Source organism: Petromyzon marinus, chromosome 56 (genome assembly GCF_048934315.1).
Source record: "Petromyzon marinus isolate PM22_M1 ecotype Great Lakes invasive population chromosome 56, UKy_Petmar_22M1.pri1.0, whole genome shotgun sequence".
In the NCBI taxonomy this organism is placed as follows: domain Eukaryota; kingdom Metazoa; phylum Chordata; class Hyperoartia; order Petromyzontiformes; family Petromyzontidae; genus Petromyzon; species Petromyzon marinus.
In genome coordinates, this window is record NC_133722.1 from 10,358,809 (window position 1) to 10,380,728 (window position 21,920).

General features: G+C 59.6%; 1 protein-coding gene across 1 annotated transcript in view; it reads right to left on the reverse strand.

The window, feature by feature from the left end:
* LOC116937444 (disco-interacting protein 2 homolog C-like) overlaps positions 1-21,920 on the reverse strand; it is a 60,945-nt gene that overhangs the window by 32,797 nt on the left and 6,228 nt on the right. Inside the window, exons 2-17 of the mRNA XM_076052429.1 lie at positions 18,697-19,163; positions 16,606-16,660; positions 14,766-14,795; positions 13,995-14,066; positions 12,988-13,140; positions 11,706-11,831; positions 10,625-11,248; positions 8,594-8,743; positions 7,860-7,979; positions 6,605-6,856; positions 6,398-6,489; positions 5,018-5,128; positions 4,126-4,249; positions 3,131-3,240; positions 2,838-2,940; positions 1,674-1,738 (exon numbers count right to left, since the gene is read on the reverse strand). Coding sequence (XP_075908544.1) covers positions 1,674-1,738; positions 2,838-2,940; positions 3,131-3,240; positions 4,126-4,249; positions 5,018-5,128; positions 6,398-6,489; positions 6,605-6,856; positions 7,860-7,979; positions 8,594-8,743; positions 10,625-11,248; positions 11,706-11,831; positions 12,988-13,140; positions 13,995-14,066; positions 14,766-14,795; positions 16,606-16,660; positions 18,697-19,163 — 2,654 coding nt within the window. The remainder of the gene's footprint in view (positions 1-1,673; positions 1,739-2,837; positions 2,941-3,130; positions 3,241-4,125; positions 4,250-5,017; positions 5,129-6,397; positions 6,490-6,604; positions 6,857-7,859; positions 7,980-8,593; positions 8,744-10,624; positions 11,249-11,705; positions 11,832-12,987; positions 13,141-13,994; positions 14,067-14,765; positions 14,796-16,605; positions 16,661-18,696; positions 19,164-21,920) is intronic.

Consider the following 21,920-nt stretch of genomic DNA (forward strand, 5'->3'; position numbering starts at 1 on the left):
CAACACCCCCCCAGTAACACTCGCAACAACACCCCCCCAGTAACACTCGCAACAACACCCCACCAGCAACACTCGCAACAACACCCCCCCAGTAACACTCGCAACAACACCCCCCAGTAACACTCGCAACAACACCCCCCCCCAGTAACACTCGCAACAACACCCCCCCCCAGTAACACTCGCAACAACACCCCCCCCAGTAACACTCGCAACAACACCCCCCCAGTAACACTCGCAACAACACCCCCCCAGTAACACTCGCAACAACACCCCCCAGCAACACTCGCAACAACACCCCCCCAGTAACACTCGCAACAACACCCCACCAGCAACACTCGCAACAACACCCCCCAGCAACACTCGCAACAACACCCCCCCAGTAACACTCGCAACAACACCCCCCCCAGTAACACTCGCAACAACACCCCCCCCAGTAACACTCGCAACAACACCCCACCAGCAACACTCGCAACAACACCCCCCCAGTAACACTCGCAACAACACCCCCCCAGTAACACTCGCAACAACACCCCCCAGTAACACTCGCAACAACACCCCCCCAGTAACACTCGCAACAACACCCCCCCCAGTAACACTCGCAACAACACCCCACCAGCAACACTCGCAACAACACCCCCCCAGTAACACTCGCAACAACACCCCCCCAGTAACACTCGCAACAACACCCCCCAGTAACACTCGCAACAACACCCCCCCCCAGTAACACTCGCAACAACACCCCCCCCAGTAACACTCGCAACAACACCCCCCCAGTAACACTCGCAACAACACCCCCCCAGTAACACTCGCAACAACACCCCCCAGCAACACTCGCAACAACACCCCCCCAGTAACACTCGCAACAACACCCCCCCAGTAACACTCGCAACAACACCCCACCAGCAACACTCGCAACAACACCCCCCAGCAACACTCGCAACAACACCCCCCCAGTAACACTCGCAACAACACCCCCCCCAGTAACACTCGCAACAACACCCCCCCAGTAACACTCGCAACAACACCCCCCCAGTAACACTCGCAACAACACCCCCCCAGTAACACTCGCAACAACACCCCCCCCAGTAACACTCGCAACAACACCCCACCAGCAACACTCGCAACAACACCCCCCCAGTAACACTCGCAACAACACCCCCCCAGTAACACTCGCAACAACACCCCCCAGTAACACTCGCAACAACACCCCCCCCAGTAACACTCGCAACAACACCCCCCCCAGTAACACTCGCAACAACACCCCCCCAGTAACACTCGCAACAACACCCCCCCAGTAACACTCGCAACAACACCCCCCAGCAACACTCGCAACAACACCCCCCCAGTAACACTCGCAACAACACCCCACCAGCAACACTCGCAACAACACCCCCCAGCAACACTCGCAACAACACCCCCCCAGTAACCCTCGCAACAACACCCCCCCCAGTAACACTCGCAACAACACCCCCCCAGTAACACTCGCAACAACACCCCCCCAGTAACACTCGCAACAACACCCCCCCAGTAACACGTTGATGCCACTTCCAGCACCACCACGACCACCGGCACCCGCTTACGTCTGCCCCCCCCCCCCCATCACCACCAACCCCCCCTCTACCACCACCACCAACCCCCCCTCTACCACCACCACCACCCTCCTCGCCACTCACCGCCAGAATCCCGTGCCAGAGACCCACGTCCTTTTTGAAGTCGAGGACATTCACCATGGTTTCCCCTGCGAAGAAGAGATGGCCAATGAACACACACCACCCGGGCTGCAGGCCTGGGTGCTGGTCTGGGTGCAGGCCTGTCTGCAGGCCTGGGTGCAGGCCTGCACCCAGGCCTGGCTGCAGGCCTGGGTACAGGCCGGGCTGCAGGCCGTGGAAGTAGTCCATGCAACGTGTCGCTCAGGTGCGGCCCCAGCGTAGACAAGGGGCGATGCGGGACAACGGTTCACGTGGGGGATCACGGTTCACGTGGGGGATCACGGTTCACGTGGGGGATCACGGTTCACGTGGGGGGTCACGGTTCACGTGCGGGATCACGGTTCACGTGGGGGGTCACGGTTCACGTGGGGGGTCACGGTTCACGTGGGGGGTCACGGTTCACGTGGGGGGTCACGGTTCACGTGGGGGGTCACGGTTCACGTGGGGGGTCACGGTTCACGTGGGGGGTCACGGTTCACGTGGGGGGTCACGGTTCACGTGGGGGGTCACGGTTCACGTGGGGGGTCACGGTTCACGTGGGGGATCACGGTTCACGTGGGGGGTCACGGTTCACGTGGGGGATCACGGTTCACGTGGGGGGTCACGGTTCACGTGGGGGGTCACGGTTCACGTGGGGGGTCACGGTTCACGTGGGGGATCACGGTTCACGTGGGGGATCACGGTTCACGTGGGGGGTCACGGTTCACGTGGGGGGTCACGGTTCACGTGCGGGATCACGGTTCACGTGGGGGATCACGGTTCACGTGGGGGGTCACGGTTCACGTGGGGGATCACGGTTCACATGGGGGATCACGGTTCACGTGGGGGATCACGGTTCACGTGGGGGATCACGGTTCACGTGGGGGGTCACGGTTCACGTGGGGGGTCACGGTTCACGTGCGGGATCACGGTTCACGTGGGGGATCACGGTTCACGTGCGGGATCACGGTTCACGTGGGGGGTCACGGTTCACGTGGGGGGTCACGGTTCACGTGGGGGATCACGGTTCACGTGGGGGATCACGGTTCACGTGCGGGATCACGGTTCACGTGGGGGGTCACGGTTCACGTGGGGGGTCACGGTTCACGTGGGGGGTCACGGTTACACGTGGGGGATGCCGCAGGGCACCTTCGATGTAGGCGCAGGCCTGGCGCAGGGCGCGGCAGTGCTCCAGCGCGGCGCGGCGCGTCACCGTGACGCCCACCACGCTGCCCTCCCTGCCCGTCTTGTACTGTCGCGGGCACGCCGACGGGGGGCACACACGGGGGAGGGGGGGGGGCACGATCGGTACCACGTCGTCATCATCGTCGTCGTCGTCGTCATCGTCGTCGTCATCGTCGTCGTCATCGCCGTCCAAGCACTGCGGCAGCGCGAGCACGACTCCATCGGCATGGCGCTTTGAGAGCGCTCGGACCGCTCACCTCGATCATGGCCGTGCTGCCGTCGGCCTCGTGGACGTGAGGCCTCCAGTCCTTGGGCGGCTTCGAGAGGTTCCGCGAGTCGGTGACGAACCACTGCACCTTGGGCCAGCCTGGGACGACACAAAGGGAGAGACACGGCGACGACGACGCTGACGACGAAGACAACGATGATGACGACGACAATGACGACGACGACGACAATGACGACGACGACTATGACAATGACGACGACCATGACGATGACGATGGCGATGATGACGACAATGAAGATGACGACGACGACGATAACGATGATGACGACGGCGATGACGACGACGACGACGACTGTGATGGCGATGACGACGATGATATCGATGATGACAATCGCGATGACGACGACGTCCACCGCTGTGTGGCAGCCGCTTACGGAAGAGGAGGAGGAACCGCAGTGGGTTTACCGTGTGGGCCACGCGGTGGCCATGCAACCCACCGTGTGGGCCATACGGTGGCCATGCAACCCACCGTGTGGGCCATACGGTGGCCATGCAACCCACCGTGTGGGCCACACGGTGGCCATGCAACCCACCGTGTGGGCCACACGGTGGCCATGCAACCCACCGTGTGGGCCACACGGTGGCCATGCAACCTACCGTGTGGGCCGGCCACGCGGTGGCCATGCAACCTACTGTGTGGGCCACACGGTGAGTTGCATGGCCACAGTGGCACGCTGTGGCTCGTGTCTTGCAACCCAAGCGAGTCATCTGCGCTGCAAGTGACGTGCCCGATGGCCGACGAGCTATGTGCATACGATACGTGATGCGGGCGATGTGTGTGATGCGTGTGACGCGTGTGACGCATGTGACGCGCGTGACGTGTGTGACACGTGTGACGCGTGTGACGCGTGTGACGCGTGTGACGCGTGTGACGTGCGTGATGTGTGTGACGCGTGTGACGTGCGTGATGTGTGTGACGCGTGTGACGTGCGTGATGTGTGCGACGCGTGTGATGTGTGCGACCTTTGAACTGCACGATGTCACCGGTGGGGCCCTTGGGAAGGCCGCGGTGGCACGCGTCGCTCGTGAGCGCCACGGCCACGCCACATGTGCCCAGCAGGAAGCCGATCTGCTGGCTCGCCGAATCCTGCACCCACGACACAGGGCGCCACGGTCAACCCTCCACGGTCACCCACCCAGGTCACCCGCCGAGGTGAAGAGGATGACAATGATGTTGTAACTCATGAGGATGAAGATGCTGCTGGTGCTACTTCTGCTGCGGAGGAAAGCACCGCTGAAGCTGCTGCCGAAGATGATGGTGGTGGTGGTGGTGCTGATGATGGTAGTGGGTGGTGGTGGTGGTGCTGCTGGATGGTGGGTGGTGGTGCTGCTGCTGATGATAGTGCTCCTGCTACTGATGATGGTGCTGCTGCTGATGATGATGGTGCTGCTGCTGATGATGATGGTAGTGGTGCTGCTGCTGGATGGTGGGTGGTGGTGCTGCTGCTGATGATGGTGGTGCTGCTACTGATGATGGTGCTGCTGCTACTGATGATGGTGTTGCTGCTGATGATGATGGTGCTGCTGCTGATGATGATGGTAGTGGTGGTGGTGGTGCTGCTGATGATGATGGTGGTGGTGCTGCTGGATGGTGGGTCGTGGTGCTGCTGATGATGGTGGTGCTGCTGCTGCTGATGATGGTGCTGCTGCTGATGATGATGGTAGTGGTGAGGGTGCTGCTGCTGGATGGTGGGTGCTGCTGCTGCTGCTGATGATGGTAGTGGTGGTGCTGCTGCTGATGATGATGGTAGTGGTGAGGGTGCTGCTGCTGGATGGTGGGTGGTGCTGCTGCTGCTGCCGATGGTGGTGGTGGTGGTGCTGCCGATGCCGCCGACGGCAGTGGCGGCCCGCGCACCTTGCGGGAGAGCGGCACCTCGACGGGCACCGGCGTGAGCTGGGCCAGGAGGCAGCCGTAGAATGCGGTGACGAACGCGGTGGCGTCGCTGTTGGGGTAGACCAGCGCCACCTGGACAAAGAAAACGACACCCCCCACCCCACCTCCTCCGTATCGCCTCGGACACTCGTGACGGGCGCGGAATTCGACACCGAGCGGAGGCTGCCCGCCACCTAGGCCCGACAACCCCGCGAGCCATGCTTCACCGGCACAATCACCGCCGGCACAGTCACCAATGACTACCAGCAACAACCACCACCGCTACCAGCACAACCATCGCCGTCACCACCGGCATGACCACCACCGGCACCAGCACCGGCACAACTACCACCACACCATCGCCGGCACAGTCGTCACAACCACCACACGGCCTGCGATGATTACTACCGATCGGGCGAGCACGCCTACACTCGCACCACTGCAACAAACACCATTACTACCACCACCACCACCATCAATACCACCACTACTACCATCATCACCACCACAACCACCACTATTATCACCACTACCAACACCGCAATCATAATTACCACCACCGTCATCATTGTTACTACCACCGGCACAACAACCACTACTGCCACCATTACCACACAGCCTGCAATGCTAACTAACGTACACACACACAAAGCAAAGACAAATTTCCCCCTGTATGGCCTTAACAGGCATGTTGTGGCAAGTGCTATCAGCGAGCACCTATGAAGTAGTGGTGGTGTAGTAGTAGTGGTGGTAATAATAGCGGTGTAGTCGTAGTGTAGTAGTAGTGGTGTCATAGAAGGAGTGGTTGTTCAGTCGTGGTAGTGGTGATATAGTAGTGGTTTTGGTGTAGTAATCGTGTAGTGGAAGTGGTGTAGTGGTAGTGGTTGTGCAGTAGTGGTAGTGGTGATGTAGTAGTGGTCATGGTTTAGAAGCGGTAGTAATGGTGTAGTAGTGGTTGAGGTGGTGTAGTAGTGGTCGTTGGCTGTAGTGGTGATGGTGGCCACACACCGTGCCGTGGCTTGTAGTAGGTGTGGTGTAGTGGTAGTGGTGTAGTAATGGTGTAGTAGTGGTGGTAGTGGTCACACACTCACCCTGTGTCCCGGCTTGTAGTAGTAGTAGTGGTGGTGGTGTAGTGGTGGTGGTGGTGTAGTGGTGGTGGTGGTGGTGTAGTAGTAGTGGTGGTGTAGTAGTAGTAGTGGTGGTGGTGTAGTAGTAGTGGTGGTGGTGTAGTAGTGGTGGTGGTGGTGTAGTAGTGGTGGTGGTGGTGTAGTAGTTGTGGTGGTGTAGTAGTGGTGTAGTAGTTGTGGTGGTGGTGTAGTAGTGGTGGTGTAGTAGTAGTAGTGGTGGTGGTCACACACTCACCCTGTGTCCCGGCTTGAGACCGCTGTCCGGCTTGCCGCTGAGTTTGTGGAGCAGCGTGAAGGCCACCTTCACGCTCCGGCTCCACAGCTTGCCTGCGCACACCATCACCATCACCATCGACATCACCATCATCACCAACATAACCATCAACATCACCATCATGGCCATCATCATCGACATCGCCGCGCCGTAAGTGTGAGCGCGTACCGTAAGTGAGCGTGCCGAGCGGCTTGCCATAGGCGTCCAGCGTCGTGGTGCACGGCATCTTGGAGGCCGTGTTCCCCCACCGCTCCAGCACCGCCTCGAGTGACGCCCCCACGGCACCGCACTCACCGCACTCGCCACAATCGCCGCCGCCGCCACTGCCGCCGCCACCGGGACCCACCACCAACCTCTCACCCCGCCCTGGCCTCATCTCGGGACCGTGGGGCCTAGGTTGGTTGGGGTCCGGCTGTTGGACTGCGACGCCGCAATAAGAAAACAAACACAAAGATCCCCCACGTGGCCTCAACAGACTTGTTGGGGCAGGTGCCGTTAGCGTGCTCTTATGAAGGCCGCACAAAGAAGTGGATGGCCAGGACCGCGCCCGGCCGCCTTTGTCTCCCTAGTGGCCATGTTACTACATGCCGCACCAGGTCATTCGACCTGGAGGAGGTCCTGGGCCGGTTCAGATAATCGTCACCGGTGTTGGCCGTGAGCGGGAATCGAACTCGGGGCTCGCCGAGTTCGTAGCGCAGCGTAGCGCTAACCACACACAAACGTGGACAAAGATCTCTCATGTAGATTGCACACGATGTTGGGGCAAGCACTATTAGCAAAGGCCACCAGGCCTGGCCCTCTTTATCTCCCCAATGCTGATATTTATGCAACGCATCGAGGGCGTGGATATATTTGGGTCGCCGCTACAATACCGCTCACCACCACCATCATCATCACGGTAGCCATGTGTAGGCCCCGTGAAGGCTCCATATAGGCCCCATGTAGGCCCCGTGTCGGCCCCGTGTAGGCCCCGTGTCGGCCCCGTGTATGCCCTGTGCTGGCACAGTGTAGGCCCTGCGTAGGCCTTGCGTAGGCCCTGCGTAGGCCCTGCGTAGGCCCTGTGCTAGAACAGTGTAGGCCCCATGAAGGCTCTGAGTAGGCCCCGTGCTGGCACAGTGGAGGCCCCGTGTAGGCCCCGTGTAGGCCCCGTGTAGGCCCTGTGTAGGCCCTGCGTAGGCCCTGTGCTAGAACAGTGTAGGCCCCATGAAGGCTCTGTGTAGGCCCCGTGTAGGCCCCGTGTAGGCCCCGTGCTGGCACAGTGTAGGCCCCGTGTAGGCCCCGTGTAGGCCCCGTGTTGGCCCCGTGCTGGGACAGTGTAGGCCCCATGAAGGCCCTGTGTAGGCTCCGTATAGGCCCAGTGGAGGCCCCGTATGCGAGCGCAATGTGGCGCTACCGACGAGCATGTGTGGAGTTCTCTCGGTACCTTCCAGGAGCTCCTCCGAGTCGTCCACAAAGAACTCCTTGAGCGGAGGTCTCTTCGGCCGCTTGAGGGTCTCCACCAGCTGCTGGATCTTGGCGGAGACACGACTATTCACCGGGACTCCTGCATGCGGCGAACACGTGGAATCATCATCATCCACCCATCAATCATCCACCCATCAATCATCCACCCATCAATAATCCCCCATCAATTATCCACTCATCAATCATCCACCCATCAATCATCCACCCATCAATCATCCACCCATCAATCATCCACTCATCAATCATCCACCCACCGATCATCCATCATTGTCAGTCAGCAGCAGCAGCGGTAGCCACACCATCATCAGTAACTGCATCCCCAACAGCGCCATCACCAACTGCGCTACGGTCAACGCTGGTGACAAATATCTGAACCGGTCACGTGCAGCTTGCACCGTACATCGGGGCGCTAACTGCTACCACTACCAGTCCCCCACCACCAACACCCACCGCCGCTGCCGCCGCCACCACCGCCACCACCACCACCCACCACCACCCACCACCACCCACCGCCACCACCACCACCCACCGCCACCCACCGCCACCACCGCCACCACCGCCACCCACCGCCACCACCACCACCCACCGCCACCACCGCCACCACCACCACCACCCACCGCCACCACCGCCACCACCGCCACCACCGCCACCACCGCCACCCACCGCCACCACGTCCGTGCTGGTGCCACGCACCGTCGGCCGTCTCCATGAGCTCGACGTTGCCAAGACGGCGTGGGAGGCCCCGCACTGAGGCCACGTGCGAGCGCTTAGCGTGGGGCGGCCGCCCCGGAGGGTGGCGCTCGCCGGCGCCGCTCGTCACGTCCGGCGGAGCCCCGTAGCGCCCTGGGTCACACGCACACAAAGACAAAGATCCCCCGTATAGCCTTAACAGGCTGTAGGCGCAAGTGCTGTTAGCGAACACCTATGAAGGCCGAAACAGTACATGAAGGGGTGGGTGGCCAACACCACGCCCGACCGCCTTTGTCTCCCCAGTGGCGATGTTTACACACCACACCAGGTATTCATTTGAGGCTGAGTCGACCTAGGGGAGGCCCAGGACTGATTCAGATAATCGTCACTGGTGTTGGCCGTGAGGGGGAATCGAAGCCGGGTCACCAGGTTCATAGTGCAGCTTAGCGCTGACCGCTACACGACCTGTGACGACATCACCCCGTTACTCCTCGCTCTGTGATGACATCACCCCGTTACTCCTCGCACTGTGACGACATCACCCTGTTACTCCTCGCTCTGTGATGACATCACCCTGTTACTCCTCGCTCTGTGATGACATCACCCTGTTACTCCTCGCTCTGTGATGACATCACCCCGTTACTCCTCGCTCTGTGATGACATCACCCCGTTACTCCTCGCTCTGTGACGACATCACCCCGTTACTCCTCGCTCTGTGATGACATCACCCCGTTACTCCTCGCACTGTGATGACATCACCCCGTTACTCCTCGCTCTGTGATGACATCACCCCGTTACTCCTCCCACTGTGATGACATCACCCCGTTACTCCTCGCTCTGTGACGACATCACCCCGTCACTCCTCGCACTGTGAGACCGGAAGCAGGAAGACTTCTTCGCGATTCTGGCGAATCACGCGATGAGGCTGCTGGTTGTTGTTGTCGTAATCACCAGCGAAATGTCACATTACTCAAAAAAATAAATGTTGGAGCGAGTTTACTCTCCAACACGCCAGTGTGCCGTGCTAGTTAATTAATCAGCACGTTTTGTTTAGGTGACAGACCTTACTCATTGGCTGTGTTGGATGGTGGCGGGTTAATATTCACGTGATCTAATCCGCCAAAGTATGTATATCCCCACGTATAGCCTGTAACACACTGTTGGGGCAAGTGCTGTTAGCGAGTAGCACCTATGAAGGCCGGCAACGGCTTACGAGGGGGTGGGTGGCCAGCACCACGCCCGGCCGCCTTTGTCTCTCCAGTGGCGATGTTTACACACCGCACCAGGCGCTCACTTTTGTCCGGGTCGACCTAGGGGAAGCCCAGGACCGGTTCAGATAACCGTCACCGGTGTTGGCCGTGAGCGGAGCACGGTTGTTATTATATAACGGTACGTGATCTTCGGATCGTGGTACATCGTCAGCTGCATCGAGAATCGCATCGCCCGCTATCGTCATCCCTGCTGGCCGTCGCTCGTAACGTTCGGCAACCACTTCACCCACACCGCGTCCGGGGCGGGCGGCTCAACTTGGCGCACGTGGGGCCCTGACCGCAGGCCTACTACTCCCAAGGCTCCCGTAGCTTCGCCACCCGGCAAAAACGTCGAGCGGAGGAAACGTGGAGCGGCGGCCGCGCCCGTCCGCCCGCGTGATGTCGCGGGCGGTGCAAAGCGCCCCCCGCGGGACGCGGTACTTCACGGCCGCGGTCGATGTCGGAGGCGGCGGCGGCTGGGGGACCCGCAGCGATCGATGGGCCCGGCCACTCTGCCATGGCCGGCGGGTTGGCGCCGAGAGTCCATAAAACGCGGCGCGGCAGAGCGCAAACGCCGGGCCCCACCCCCCACCCCCCCCCCCCCCCCCGCCGTCAACGGCCGCTTTATTTACGGCAGCCGTCCGCGGTTTACGACGCGGACGGCCGCAAGCGGACCGGACGGGCACGGTGGGCGTTTGTGTTTGACGGCGCGCGGTTAAACACCCCTCCCCGGTGCTTTACCATCGGCTCCACGAGACCCCAGGGGCTCGCCGCCCGTCCTCACCGAATTGCGAGCGGCCCGCCACGGCGTCGGCGAGGGCCCCGACGCTGCAGGCGGCGCCGGGCCCCGGCCCCGGCCCCGCCGCCGCCGCCGCCGCTTCCTCCCCGGCACCCCCCGTGGCCGCGCCCGCCCCGTCGGCCCAACGGGGGCCGCCCAGGCACGCCAGCGCCCCGTGCGACACCGACAACCGGGCGCCGTCGCCCGTCGGCCAGTGCTGCTGCTGCTGCTGGTGGTGCTGGTGGTGCTGGTGGAGCTGGTGGAGCTGGTGGAGCTGCTGCTGGTACTGGTGGTGGTGCAGGTGGTGGTGGCGATGGTGGTGGTGGATGGCGTCCGCGGCCGGCCGGCCGATTGCTCCGCCGCGGACCGGCGTGCAGTCGGAGCTCACGGAGCGCCGGTCGGCCGAGCGGCCGGCGCTGTGCGAGGAGGACGATGAGGCGGACGAGGAGGAGGTGGAGGAGCGGCGCACGGCCCGGCTGATCCACCGCTCCACGCTGAGGCTGCAGGGGCTGGCGGAGGAGGGGGTGGCGCCACCGACGACGCCGCCGGAAACGCCGCCGCCGCCACCATCTTCGCGGTCCACAGCCGGGCAGTGCAGAGAGCCATCATCGTCGGATGCGGACGAGGTGTCTGAAAAGACAGGGGGGTGCCAAGTGGTGTGAGTGTACGCGCGCGTGTTTGTGTGTATCTATGTGTGTGCGTAGGTGTGTGTGTGTAAAGATCTGGGCAAAGTCCCATCAGGAGCTCCTCCGGCAGGCCAGGCTGCGATGGCTGGGTCATGTAGCCCGCATGCCCAGCCACCGCATGTCCAAACAGCTTTTGTTTGGCCGGATCGAGGGGGCTAAGCGGAGCGCCAGGTGGCTAAAGTACAGCAGGTTGGCACAGTAGGGGGCGCAGGTGGTGCATCAGCCAGTCATCTCAGTCAGTCGACCCGTGGCACCTGGGTCTGCCCCGTGACCTCCTGCCAGCGGGCGTTCGACACGTCACGTGGCCTCAAGATGCACATGGCCTGACACAAGCGTCGTGGTGACGTCACCGCCACTTAGTGGCGAATGGCGGTTGTTGTTGTTGTTGTTGTTGCAGGCACCTGGGGGGGTGTAGGTGTCCACGGACATCTGTGCGACTAGCGAGTGGCGTTTGGAAGGCATGGGGACCCCCGAGCGCCGCTCGCGCTGCCTCGCCAGAGCGGCCTGCACCGCCTCCGAGTGCTCGTCTGCACCGCCCACGCACACACGCACGGACAGACACGTGGATGCACGCACGCACAAGGACGGACACGCGGACGAATGAACACGCGGACGCACGGCCAGGTGGATGCACGGACGCACGGACATGAGCACTGACGGACAGATAGACACGCAGACAGTGAGACCGATAGACAGTCAGACAAACAGATGGACAGATGGACAGACGTATGGATGGATGAATGGAAGGAGAGATTCGTGAAAATACAAATAGATGGACAAACGGACATATGGACAGATGGACAGACAAGGCAGCGGATAGAAAGTTATATTCGCAGATGTAGGGTGAGAGACAGAGGGACAGATGAGGACAGGGACAGAAGGAAAAGATAGGTGAACAGATGGATGGACAGATGGCTGGAAAATAAGGTAGATGCACAACTCTATACATAGACACCGGAAAGGATTGAGAGACAGATCAACGGGCGGTTGGATAAATTGATGACAGACGGTTGGACAGATGGATGGATAAAACGAATGGACAAGCAGATTAGACAGACAGACATGTACAGCGTTGGTTGTACAGATGGATAGACAAGACAGGGCCTAAAGCAGTAGCGATCATGACAGAACAAATGGCGATGGCAGCTGTCCCAGTGATGGTGGCGGTGATGGTGGTGGTAATGATGATGATGGTGGTGGTGGTAATGATGATGATGGTGGTGGTAATGATGGTAATGATGATAGTAGTGATGGTAATGATGATGGTGGTGGTAATGATGATGGTGGTGGTGGTGGTAACGATAATGGTGGTAATGATATTGGTGGTGTTGATGACGATGGTGGTGGTAAGGATGATGATGATGATGATGGTAATGATGATGGTGGTAGTAGTGGTGGTAATGATGATGATGATGGTAATGATGATGGTGGTAGTAGTGGTGGTAATGATATTGGTGGTGTTGATGACGATGGTGGTGGTAATGATGATGGTAATGATGATGATGGTAGTAGTGGTGGTAATGATATTGGTGGTGTTGATGACGATGGTGGTGGTAATGATGATGATGGTAGTGATGATGGTGGTAGTAGTGGTGGTAATGATATTGGTGGTGTTGATGACGATGGTGGTGGTAATAATGGTGGTGGTGGAGGTTGTGGTGGTGCGAGTGTTGGCGTGCTCGCCTGATCGGTAGTAATCATCGCAGGCCGTGTGGTGGTGGTGGTGGTGGTGGCGGTGGTTGTGCCGGTGGTGTTGGTGGAGCGGTGAAGCGTGGCTCGTCGGGCTGTCGGGCCTAGGAGGCAGCAGCCTCCGCTCGGTGTTGAATTCCGCATCCACTTTAACAACAACAACAACAAAAATAGTGGCAGCAGTATTGTTGTTGTTTACCCAGGAAGGCCTCACCGAGTCTCAGGATTCCCTTCCAGGAGGGTCATGCCAGGTTGTCGCAGTCGGGGGGTCAGCGAGAGGGGGTTGGGGGAGTTTCTGCTCCTGCTGCTGCTCCTGCTGCTGCTGCTGCGTGATCCCAAGTGAGTACACGCCACGTGCTGCTCGCTCCACGCGTGGCGAGCACACGACGCGGATCGTGCACCGTTGTAACACAGAAGGCGCCCTCCGCTGTAACGCGCTTTCTGAGCGGTGGACGACGACGACGACGACGACGAACTACTTCCCTGCGCCGCGAGGCCGAACTCTCGTTGGCCGGGTGTCCGCAGCGCGGAGCGGCACGCCGCCGCCGCCTCGCCGCTCTCAATGATCACCGTCGTCACGGCCGGCCGCCCGTGTAACGACGCGGGGATAAATAACGGCCGTCGGACGGGGGGGGGGGGGGGGGGCCGCCGCCCGTCACCGGCCGCTCGCTGCAACCGCGACGGGGCGGCGTTTACTCGCCCGTAAATCGGCTCGGCCGGGTGCCGTGGCTCGCCGTCAAACGGCCCGGCAGTGCCGCCTGGCGCTGGCACCCGGCGGGTCTTCGCCGCTACTTCCGCCGTCACCATCGCCCCTGCTACTGCTAGGTCGGGGTGGGGGGGGGTGGGGTTGGGGGGGGGGGCGATGGTCTTCGTCGCCTCGTGAATATCGAATCGACTTTGAGACGTCGGCAAAAGATGTTGGGGACCACGACGCCGGTCAACACGGGGCGAGAGCGGGCGGCGGGAACGCCCGGCACGGGCGCGGTGCGCCCGGCGGTCACCTGTGATGCGTGGGATGAACGGCGAGAGAAGCTGGGACCTCTTCGTCCGGTAGCCTCTCGGCGTGATGTCGCCTGCACGCACACGCAGGCAAAGGTCCCCCGTGTGGCCTCCGCAGACTGTCGGGGCAAGTGCTGCTAGCGAGTAGCAGCACCTGCGGTGGTCGGCACCGTGGCACACGGAGGGGGTGGGTGGCCGGCACCGCGCCCGGCCGCCTTTGTCTCCCCAGTGGCGATGTTTTACACGCCGCACACACCGCACACACCGCATAGTGCATCCCACACCATACCACACCGTCTGTACACCACACCGTCTGTACACCACACCGTCCGTACACATATCATATACACCACACATACTATACAAACCGCACACACACACACACACTGCATACACAGCATTAACACCACACACCATATACAGCACGCATACACAACATACCACCACATGAACTTACACCGCACACACACATCATTTACACTAAACACCACTTGGCCATCAAAGACAAATCAGCCCGTGCCACACCACAGCCTGTGCCAACAAACCTACAGTCTGGAATAGTGTATATCGCCGCATCACTGCAGTATAAAAAAAAAATCCCAGTCATTCTCCATCCACTGCTGGATGAAGGCCTCCCAAACCCCATGTCTGCCGCGAGGCTGTGTGTTTCCCACACTGTAGATAATCACATGGACGTTGTAGATGGACAGGAAAGCTTGCGGTAACCAATTAGGCATTCACACACAGGTGTAGATCGATAAATAAATAATCACCTGGTGATGTATACTTGCAGATGTTCAGGTCTAGAGATGGCCATTAAAAATTATAGCACAATAACAGAATATTGGCATAACATAATCAGATAGAGATGCGGATACACACACACATACACAAAGACGTACATATGTATACACAGACTAACAAAGATCCCCCCCATATAGCCTTTAAAAGACTGTTTGGGCAAATTGCTGTTAGCCAGCACATAAGAAGGCCGGAAGGGCACACGAGGGGGTGGTAAGGCTAACACCACGACCGACCCCGTGCCGGTGTCTAACACATCGCACCAGGCACTCGCAGGAGGCCGAGTCGGGGAAGGCCCAGGACAGGTGCAAGATCGTCGCTGTTTGTTGGTTGTGAGCGAGAATCGAACTCGGGTCGCCGGGTTCAGAGCGCATTGCCCTAACCAATGTCCCACCTCTCCAAACACACACACACGGACACCACACACCGAGACACGGACACCGCACACGAGACACATGGACACCACACACGAGACACGGACACACACACGAGACACAGAAGAGACACGGACACTACACACGAGACACACGGACACCACACACGAGACATAGACACCGCACACGAGACACGGACACCGCACACGAGACACACGGACACTACACACGAGACACAGACACCGCACACGAGACACCACACACGAGACACGGACACACACAAGAGACACGGACACCGCACACGAGACACAGACACCACACACGAGACACGGACACCAGACACGAGACACGGACACCGCACACGAGACACCACACAAGAGACACGCACACCACACACGAGACACCACACACGAGACACCGACACTACTCACGAGACACGGACACTACACACGAGACACGGACACTACACACGAGACACGGACACTACACACGAGACATGGACACTACACACGAGACACCACACACGAGACACCATACAAGAGACACGCACACCACACACGAGACACGCACACCACACACGAGACACGGACACCACACACGAGACACGGACACCACACACGAGACACGGACACCACACACGAGACACGGACACCGCACACGAGACACCGCACACGAGACACGGACACTACACACGAGACACCGCACACGAGACACGGACACCGCACACGAGACACGGACACTACACATGAGACACACGGACACCACACACGAGACACACGGACACTACACACGACACACGGACACAACACACGATACATTACATTAACAGACACGCAGACAGACGCACATACATGTTACATAGTAACACACACACACGATACATTAACAGACACTCAGACAGACGCACATACATGTTACATAGTAACACACACACACGATACATTACATTAACAGACACGCAGACAGACGCACATACATGTTACATAGTAACACACACACACGTGCTGTACATTAGCACACACCGCACATCCGTGTGTGACGAGGATGAAGCGAATGCCAATGAATGGCGGGTGAACGAATGCGTGGTGAATGAATGACACAAATGGAATAACAAGGGGTGAATGAATCACCGGGAGGAGGGGTAACGCACGAATGAATGACTCGAGGGAAGATTAATGAATGACGAATGAATGACCGGGAAGAGGGTGTTGTTTATTCATTCATGTGATGACAAACGACTGGATGAATGACTCGAGGGATATGATTGACTGAATGACGAATGCATGACGGGCGAACGAATGGCGAATGAATGAATGAGCGGGGAGCAGAGGGGGTAAAGTGTGAACTAATGGCAATCGACTGAATACGTGAAGAACGAATGACTTACGGGCGAATGAACTAATGAATGAATGAGCGAACGCTTGGCATGTGTACGCACCTTGAGGCCGGTTCGAAGTGATGCGTGTCCGAGATGACAGATGGACAGACACTCTCTGGGTAGATAGCCGGGCGGAGAAAGTAATCACACACGCAGACACATTCGACTAATACACAACAAACAACCACCAGATCGGCGTACAATCACACGGAGGTGCAGGCGATCAGGATGGACAGTTAGACACATAGACAATCACACGGACAGGAAGATATACATAGAGTTAGTTAGACGTGGAGATCCTCATATGGACACTGAGATTATACGATAGGCATGCAGATTCTAAAGACAGCCACGGCCATGAAGATGCATACGATCAGATGGACGTGCATCGGTGAAGACATTCCAGATGGAGAGACAATCGCGTCGACAGTTCTCACGACGTTCCGACAACGGAATGTAAACGCAGAAGAGAGAGACAAACACTTCTCCATGGAGCTCCAGACAGACATCCCCAGGACGACGCAGGCCTCAGTGGTCACGGCAGATGATCAGGCCAACAATAATAGTACAGACAGCATGGTACTCGTACAAACGTCGGCAAGTGTGTACGAGTACCATGATTTACCGCAGACGCACAGAGATTGAGAGCTCACAGATACAGGGGTGTGTAGAACGATGGATGTCAGACAGATGTTTGTAGAACGACAAACATGGGATGGACAAGCAGACGTTTGTAGAGCTAGAATGTAGTTAGACACGGGCAGAAAGGTGGACAGAGTTGTATTGCAATACAGACGTGCAGACAAATATACCCAGTCTGTAGGCAGACGTCAACATACATGCACAGGGAAATGTACAGAGCAGATGGACCGACCGGCAGCTTGGGCAGACAATTGGACAGACGTGTGGACATATAGACACGCGGAAAGATGGGTAGGTGGTGTTGGCCTCTACATAGACAGAGAGAGAGGGAGACACGCAGATGGACAGAGAGACAGAGAGACGCAGATGGACAGAGAGACAGAGACACGCAGATGGACAGAGAGACAGAGAGACACGCAGATGGACAGAGAGACAGAGACACGCAGATGGACAGAGAGACAGAGACACGCAGATGGACAGAGAGACAGAGAGACACGCAGATGGACAGAGAGACAGAGACACGCAGATGGACAGAGAGACAGAGAGACACGCAGATGGACAGAGAGACAGAGAGACACGCAGATGGACAGAGAGACAGAGACACGCAGATGGACAGAGAGACAGAGACACGCAGATGGACAGAGAGACAGAGACACGCAGATGGACAGAGAGACAGAGACACGCAGATGGACAGAGAGACAGAGACACGCAGATGGACAGAGAGACAGAGAGACAGATGGACAGAGAGACAGAGAGACACGCAGATGGACAGAGAGACAGAGAGACACGCAGATGGACAAAGAGACAGAGAGACACGCAGATGGACAGAGAGACAGAGACACAGATGGACAGAGAGACAGAGACACGCAGAGGGACAGAGAGACACGCAGATGGACAGAGAGACAGAGACACGCAGATGGACAGAGAGACAAAGACACGCAGATGGACAGAGAGACACGCAGATGGACAGAGAGACAGAGACACGCAGATGGACAGAGAGACAGAGACACGCAGATGGACAGAGAGACAGAGAGACACACAGAGAGACAGAGAGACAGAGAGACACACAGAGAGACAGAGAGACAGAGAGACAGAGGCACGCAGATGGACAGAGAGACAGAGAGACACACAGAGAGACAGAGAGACACGCAGATGGACAGAGAGACAGAGACACGCAGATGGACAGAGAGACAGAGACACGCAGAGGGACAGAGAGACAGAGAGACACGCAGAGAGACAGAGAGACAGAGACACGCAGATGGACAGAGAGACAGAGACACGCAGATGGACAGAGAGACAGAGACACGCAGATGGACAGAGCGACAGAGACACGCAGATGGACAGAGAGACAGAGAGACACGCAGAGGGACAGAGAGACCGAGACACGCAGAGGGACAGAGAGACAGAGAGACACGCAGATGGACAGAGAGACAGAGACACGCAGATGGACAGAGAGACAGAGACACGCAGATGGACAGAGAGACGGCCTGGTAGGACTGTGGCACACACCTCGCGGTGCGCCCCAACAATGGGCGCGGTGAAGGGAGAGCGGGGAGCGAGAGCGGGGAGAGAGAGCGGGGAGAGAGAGAGAGCGGGGAGAGCGCACAGAGAGGAGAGAGCGGGGAGAGAGCGCAGAGAGAGAGAGAGAGCGGGAAGAGAGAGCAGAGGGAGAGAGCAGAGGGAGATTAGGAAGAGAGAGATGAGAGAGCGGGGAGAGCGCAGGGAGAGAGAGAGAGCGGGGAGAGAGCGGGGAGAGAGCGGGGAGAGTGCAGAGAGACCGGGGAGAGCGCAGAGAGAGGGCGGGGAGAGAGCGGGGAGAGAGCAGAGGGAGAGAGCAGAGAGACCGGGGAGAGCGCAGAGAGAGGAGAGAGCGAGGAGAGAGCAGAGGGAGAGCGGGGAGAGAGAGAGGGGGGAGCAGGGAGGGAGCAGGGAGAGGGTGGGGAGGGAGCAGAGAGAGCGGAGAGAGAGCTGAGATCAGAGAGGGAGCAGGTTGATAGCGGGGAGAGAGCGGAGAGATGTAGATCAATGGAAGGGAATGGAATAAGATCCGGGTTCTCGATCGACGGCAGCGGGCGATTGGAGAGGGGTTCACTGGGGGAGGAGAGGGGGAGGAGAGAGGGAGGAGAGAGGAGGAGAGCGAGAGAGAGACACCAGGGGAGATGCATAGAGAGAGAAGATGATCGGAGAGGGGAGAGAGTGGATGTGATTGTTAAAGGGAGATTGTGGAGAGCACGGATCTAGAGAGAGATGATGAAGAGGAAGGGGGATCGCGATGGGAGAGAGAGAAAATGGAGAGGCCGAATGGGAAAGAGAGGAGAGATGGAGGGGCGAGCGTGCGCACGTGGAGGAGGAGAGAGGCCGGCTGGAGGAAAGTGAGAGACAAAGAGGGAGGGAGAGAAGAGGGAATGGGGCAGAGAGACAGAGGCACGGGGGGAGAGAGACACGGGGGGAGGGAGACACGGGGGGAGGGAGACACGGGGGGAGGGAGACACGGGGGGAGGGAGACACGGGGGGAGGGAGACACGGGGGGAGGGAGACACGGGGGGAGGGAGACACGGGGGGAGGGAGACACGGGGGGAGGGAGACACGGGGGGAGGGAGACACGGGGGGAGGGAGACACGGGGGGAGGGAGACACGGGGGGAGGGAGACACGGGGGGAGGGAGACACGGGGGGAGGGAGACACGGGGGGAGGGAGACACGGGGGGAGGGAGACACGGGGGGAGGGAGACACGGGGGGAGGGAGACACGGGGGGAGGGAGACACGGGGGGAGGGAGACACGGGGGGAGGGAGACACGGGGGGAGGGAGACACGGGGGGAGGGAGACACGGGGGGAGGGAGACACGGGGGGAGGGAGACACGGGGGGAGGGAGACACGGGGGGAGGGAGACACGGGGGGAGGGAGACACGGGGGGAGGGAGACACGGGGGGAGGGAGACACGGGGGGAGGGAGACACGGGGGGAGGGAGACACGGGGGGAGGGAGACACGGGGGGAGGGAGACACGGGGGGAGGGAGACACGGGGGGAGGGAGACACGGGGGGAGGGAGACACGGGGGGAGGGAGACACGGGGGGAGGGAGACACGGGGGGAGGGAGACACGGGGGGAGGGAGACACGGGGGGAGGGAGACACGGGGGGAGGGAGACACGGGGGGAGGGAGACACGGGGGGAGGGAGACACGGGGGGAGGGAGACACGGGGGGAGGGAGACACGGGGGGAGGGAGACACGGGGGGAGGGAGACACGGGGGGAGGGAGACACGGGGGGAGGGAGACACGGGGGGAGGGAGACACGGGGGGAGGGAGACACGGGGGGAGGGAGACACGGGGGGAGGGAGACACGGGGGGAGGGAGACACGGGGGGAGGGAGACACGGGGGGAGGGAGACACGGGGGGAGGGAGACACGGGGGGAGGGAGACACGGGGGGAGGGAGACACGGGGAGAGAGACACGGGGAGAGAGACAGAGGTCAACAGCAAAAGACGGGGACGGCGAGGCAGGGCGACAGGTTCCACGAAGCGTTGCACGCAGCTGTTAATCAGCTGATTAACAGATTAACAGCTGTTAATCTGTTAATCAGCTGATTAACAGATTAACAGCTGTTAATCAGCTGATTAACAGCTGCTAATCTGTCAATCAGCTGATTAACAGCTGGTTAATTAGCTTATCAGCTGTTAATCGGCTGATCAACAGAGAATGCCGCTCCTCTGATTCGAAGTGAGACCATACTAAAGACAAAGATCCCCCGTATAGCCCTAAAAGACTGTAGGGGCAAGTGCTGTTAGCGAGCACCTATGAAGGCCGGACACGGCACACGAGGTGGTGGGCGGCAGACACCACGTCCGGCCGCCTTTGTCTCCCCAAGTGGCGATATTTTACACACCGCACCGGGCACTCATTTGAGGCCGAGTCGGCCTAGGGGAGACCCAGGACCGGTTCGCATGAACCTCGCCGGTGTTGGCCGTGAGCGGGAATCGAACCGGGCTGGTTGGTGTTGCAAGTTACGAAATCACGGCCCCTGTGTCAATCCACTGCTGGACGAAGTCCTCCACGTCGGTCACGGGGATTGTTTGACCATACTTCACCACGCGGGTAGGTGCGGGTTGTGTGCGGTGGGGGGCAAGGTGGTGGGCAGCGGAGAAGCGGTGACCACACCGCTCTCGGAGTTCCATTCCCGGCGCTGGCTGTCTCAAGATAGCAAAGGTGCAGCCCCTGCAACGGCTGGCCGGGGCTGGAGTGCCCCCGCTAGAGTTGGGGGCAATCGCTGGGCCGCACGTCTCGGAAGACGTCGCCGCCCAACGCTCCGCCCCTACCGCACACGCGTGGGCCTACCCCGGGTGGGGGTGACGCGGGTTGGGGTGACGCGGGTTGGGGGTGACGCGGGTTGGGGGTGACGCGGGTTGGGGGGTGACGCGGGTTGGGGGGTGACGCGGGTGGGGGTGACGCGGGCGGCGGTAGAGGCGGCGCTTGGAGGGTGGATTTCAAGGAGCCCATGCCACCTGGAACCGGAGTCGAACCGGGGCCCTGCCGCCCCTGTGGATCACGAGCCCAGCGCGCGGCTACTGCCATCGGCCGCCGTGGATTACATCGAGACGCGCGCCTTGATTTGCAGGTTGCTCACATTTTATCATTTCACCAACGCCGTCAATTCCGCAAAGTCCCGTTACGTAATGAACAAAAAAAATTTGAATTAGCCAAACAACTTAGCTGTGAAGTCACGGCCTCATACTCGCGA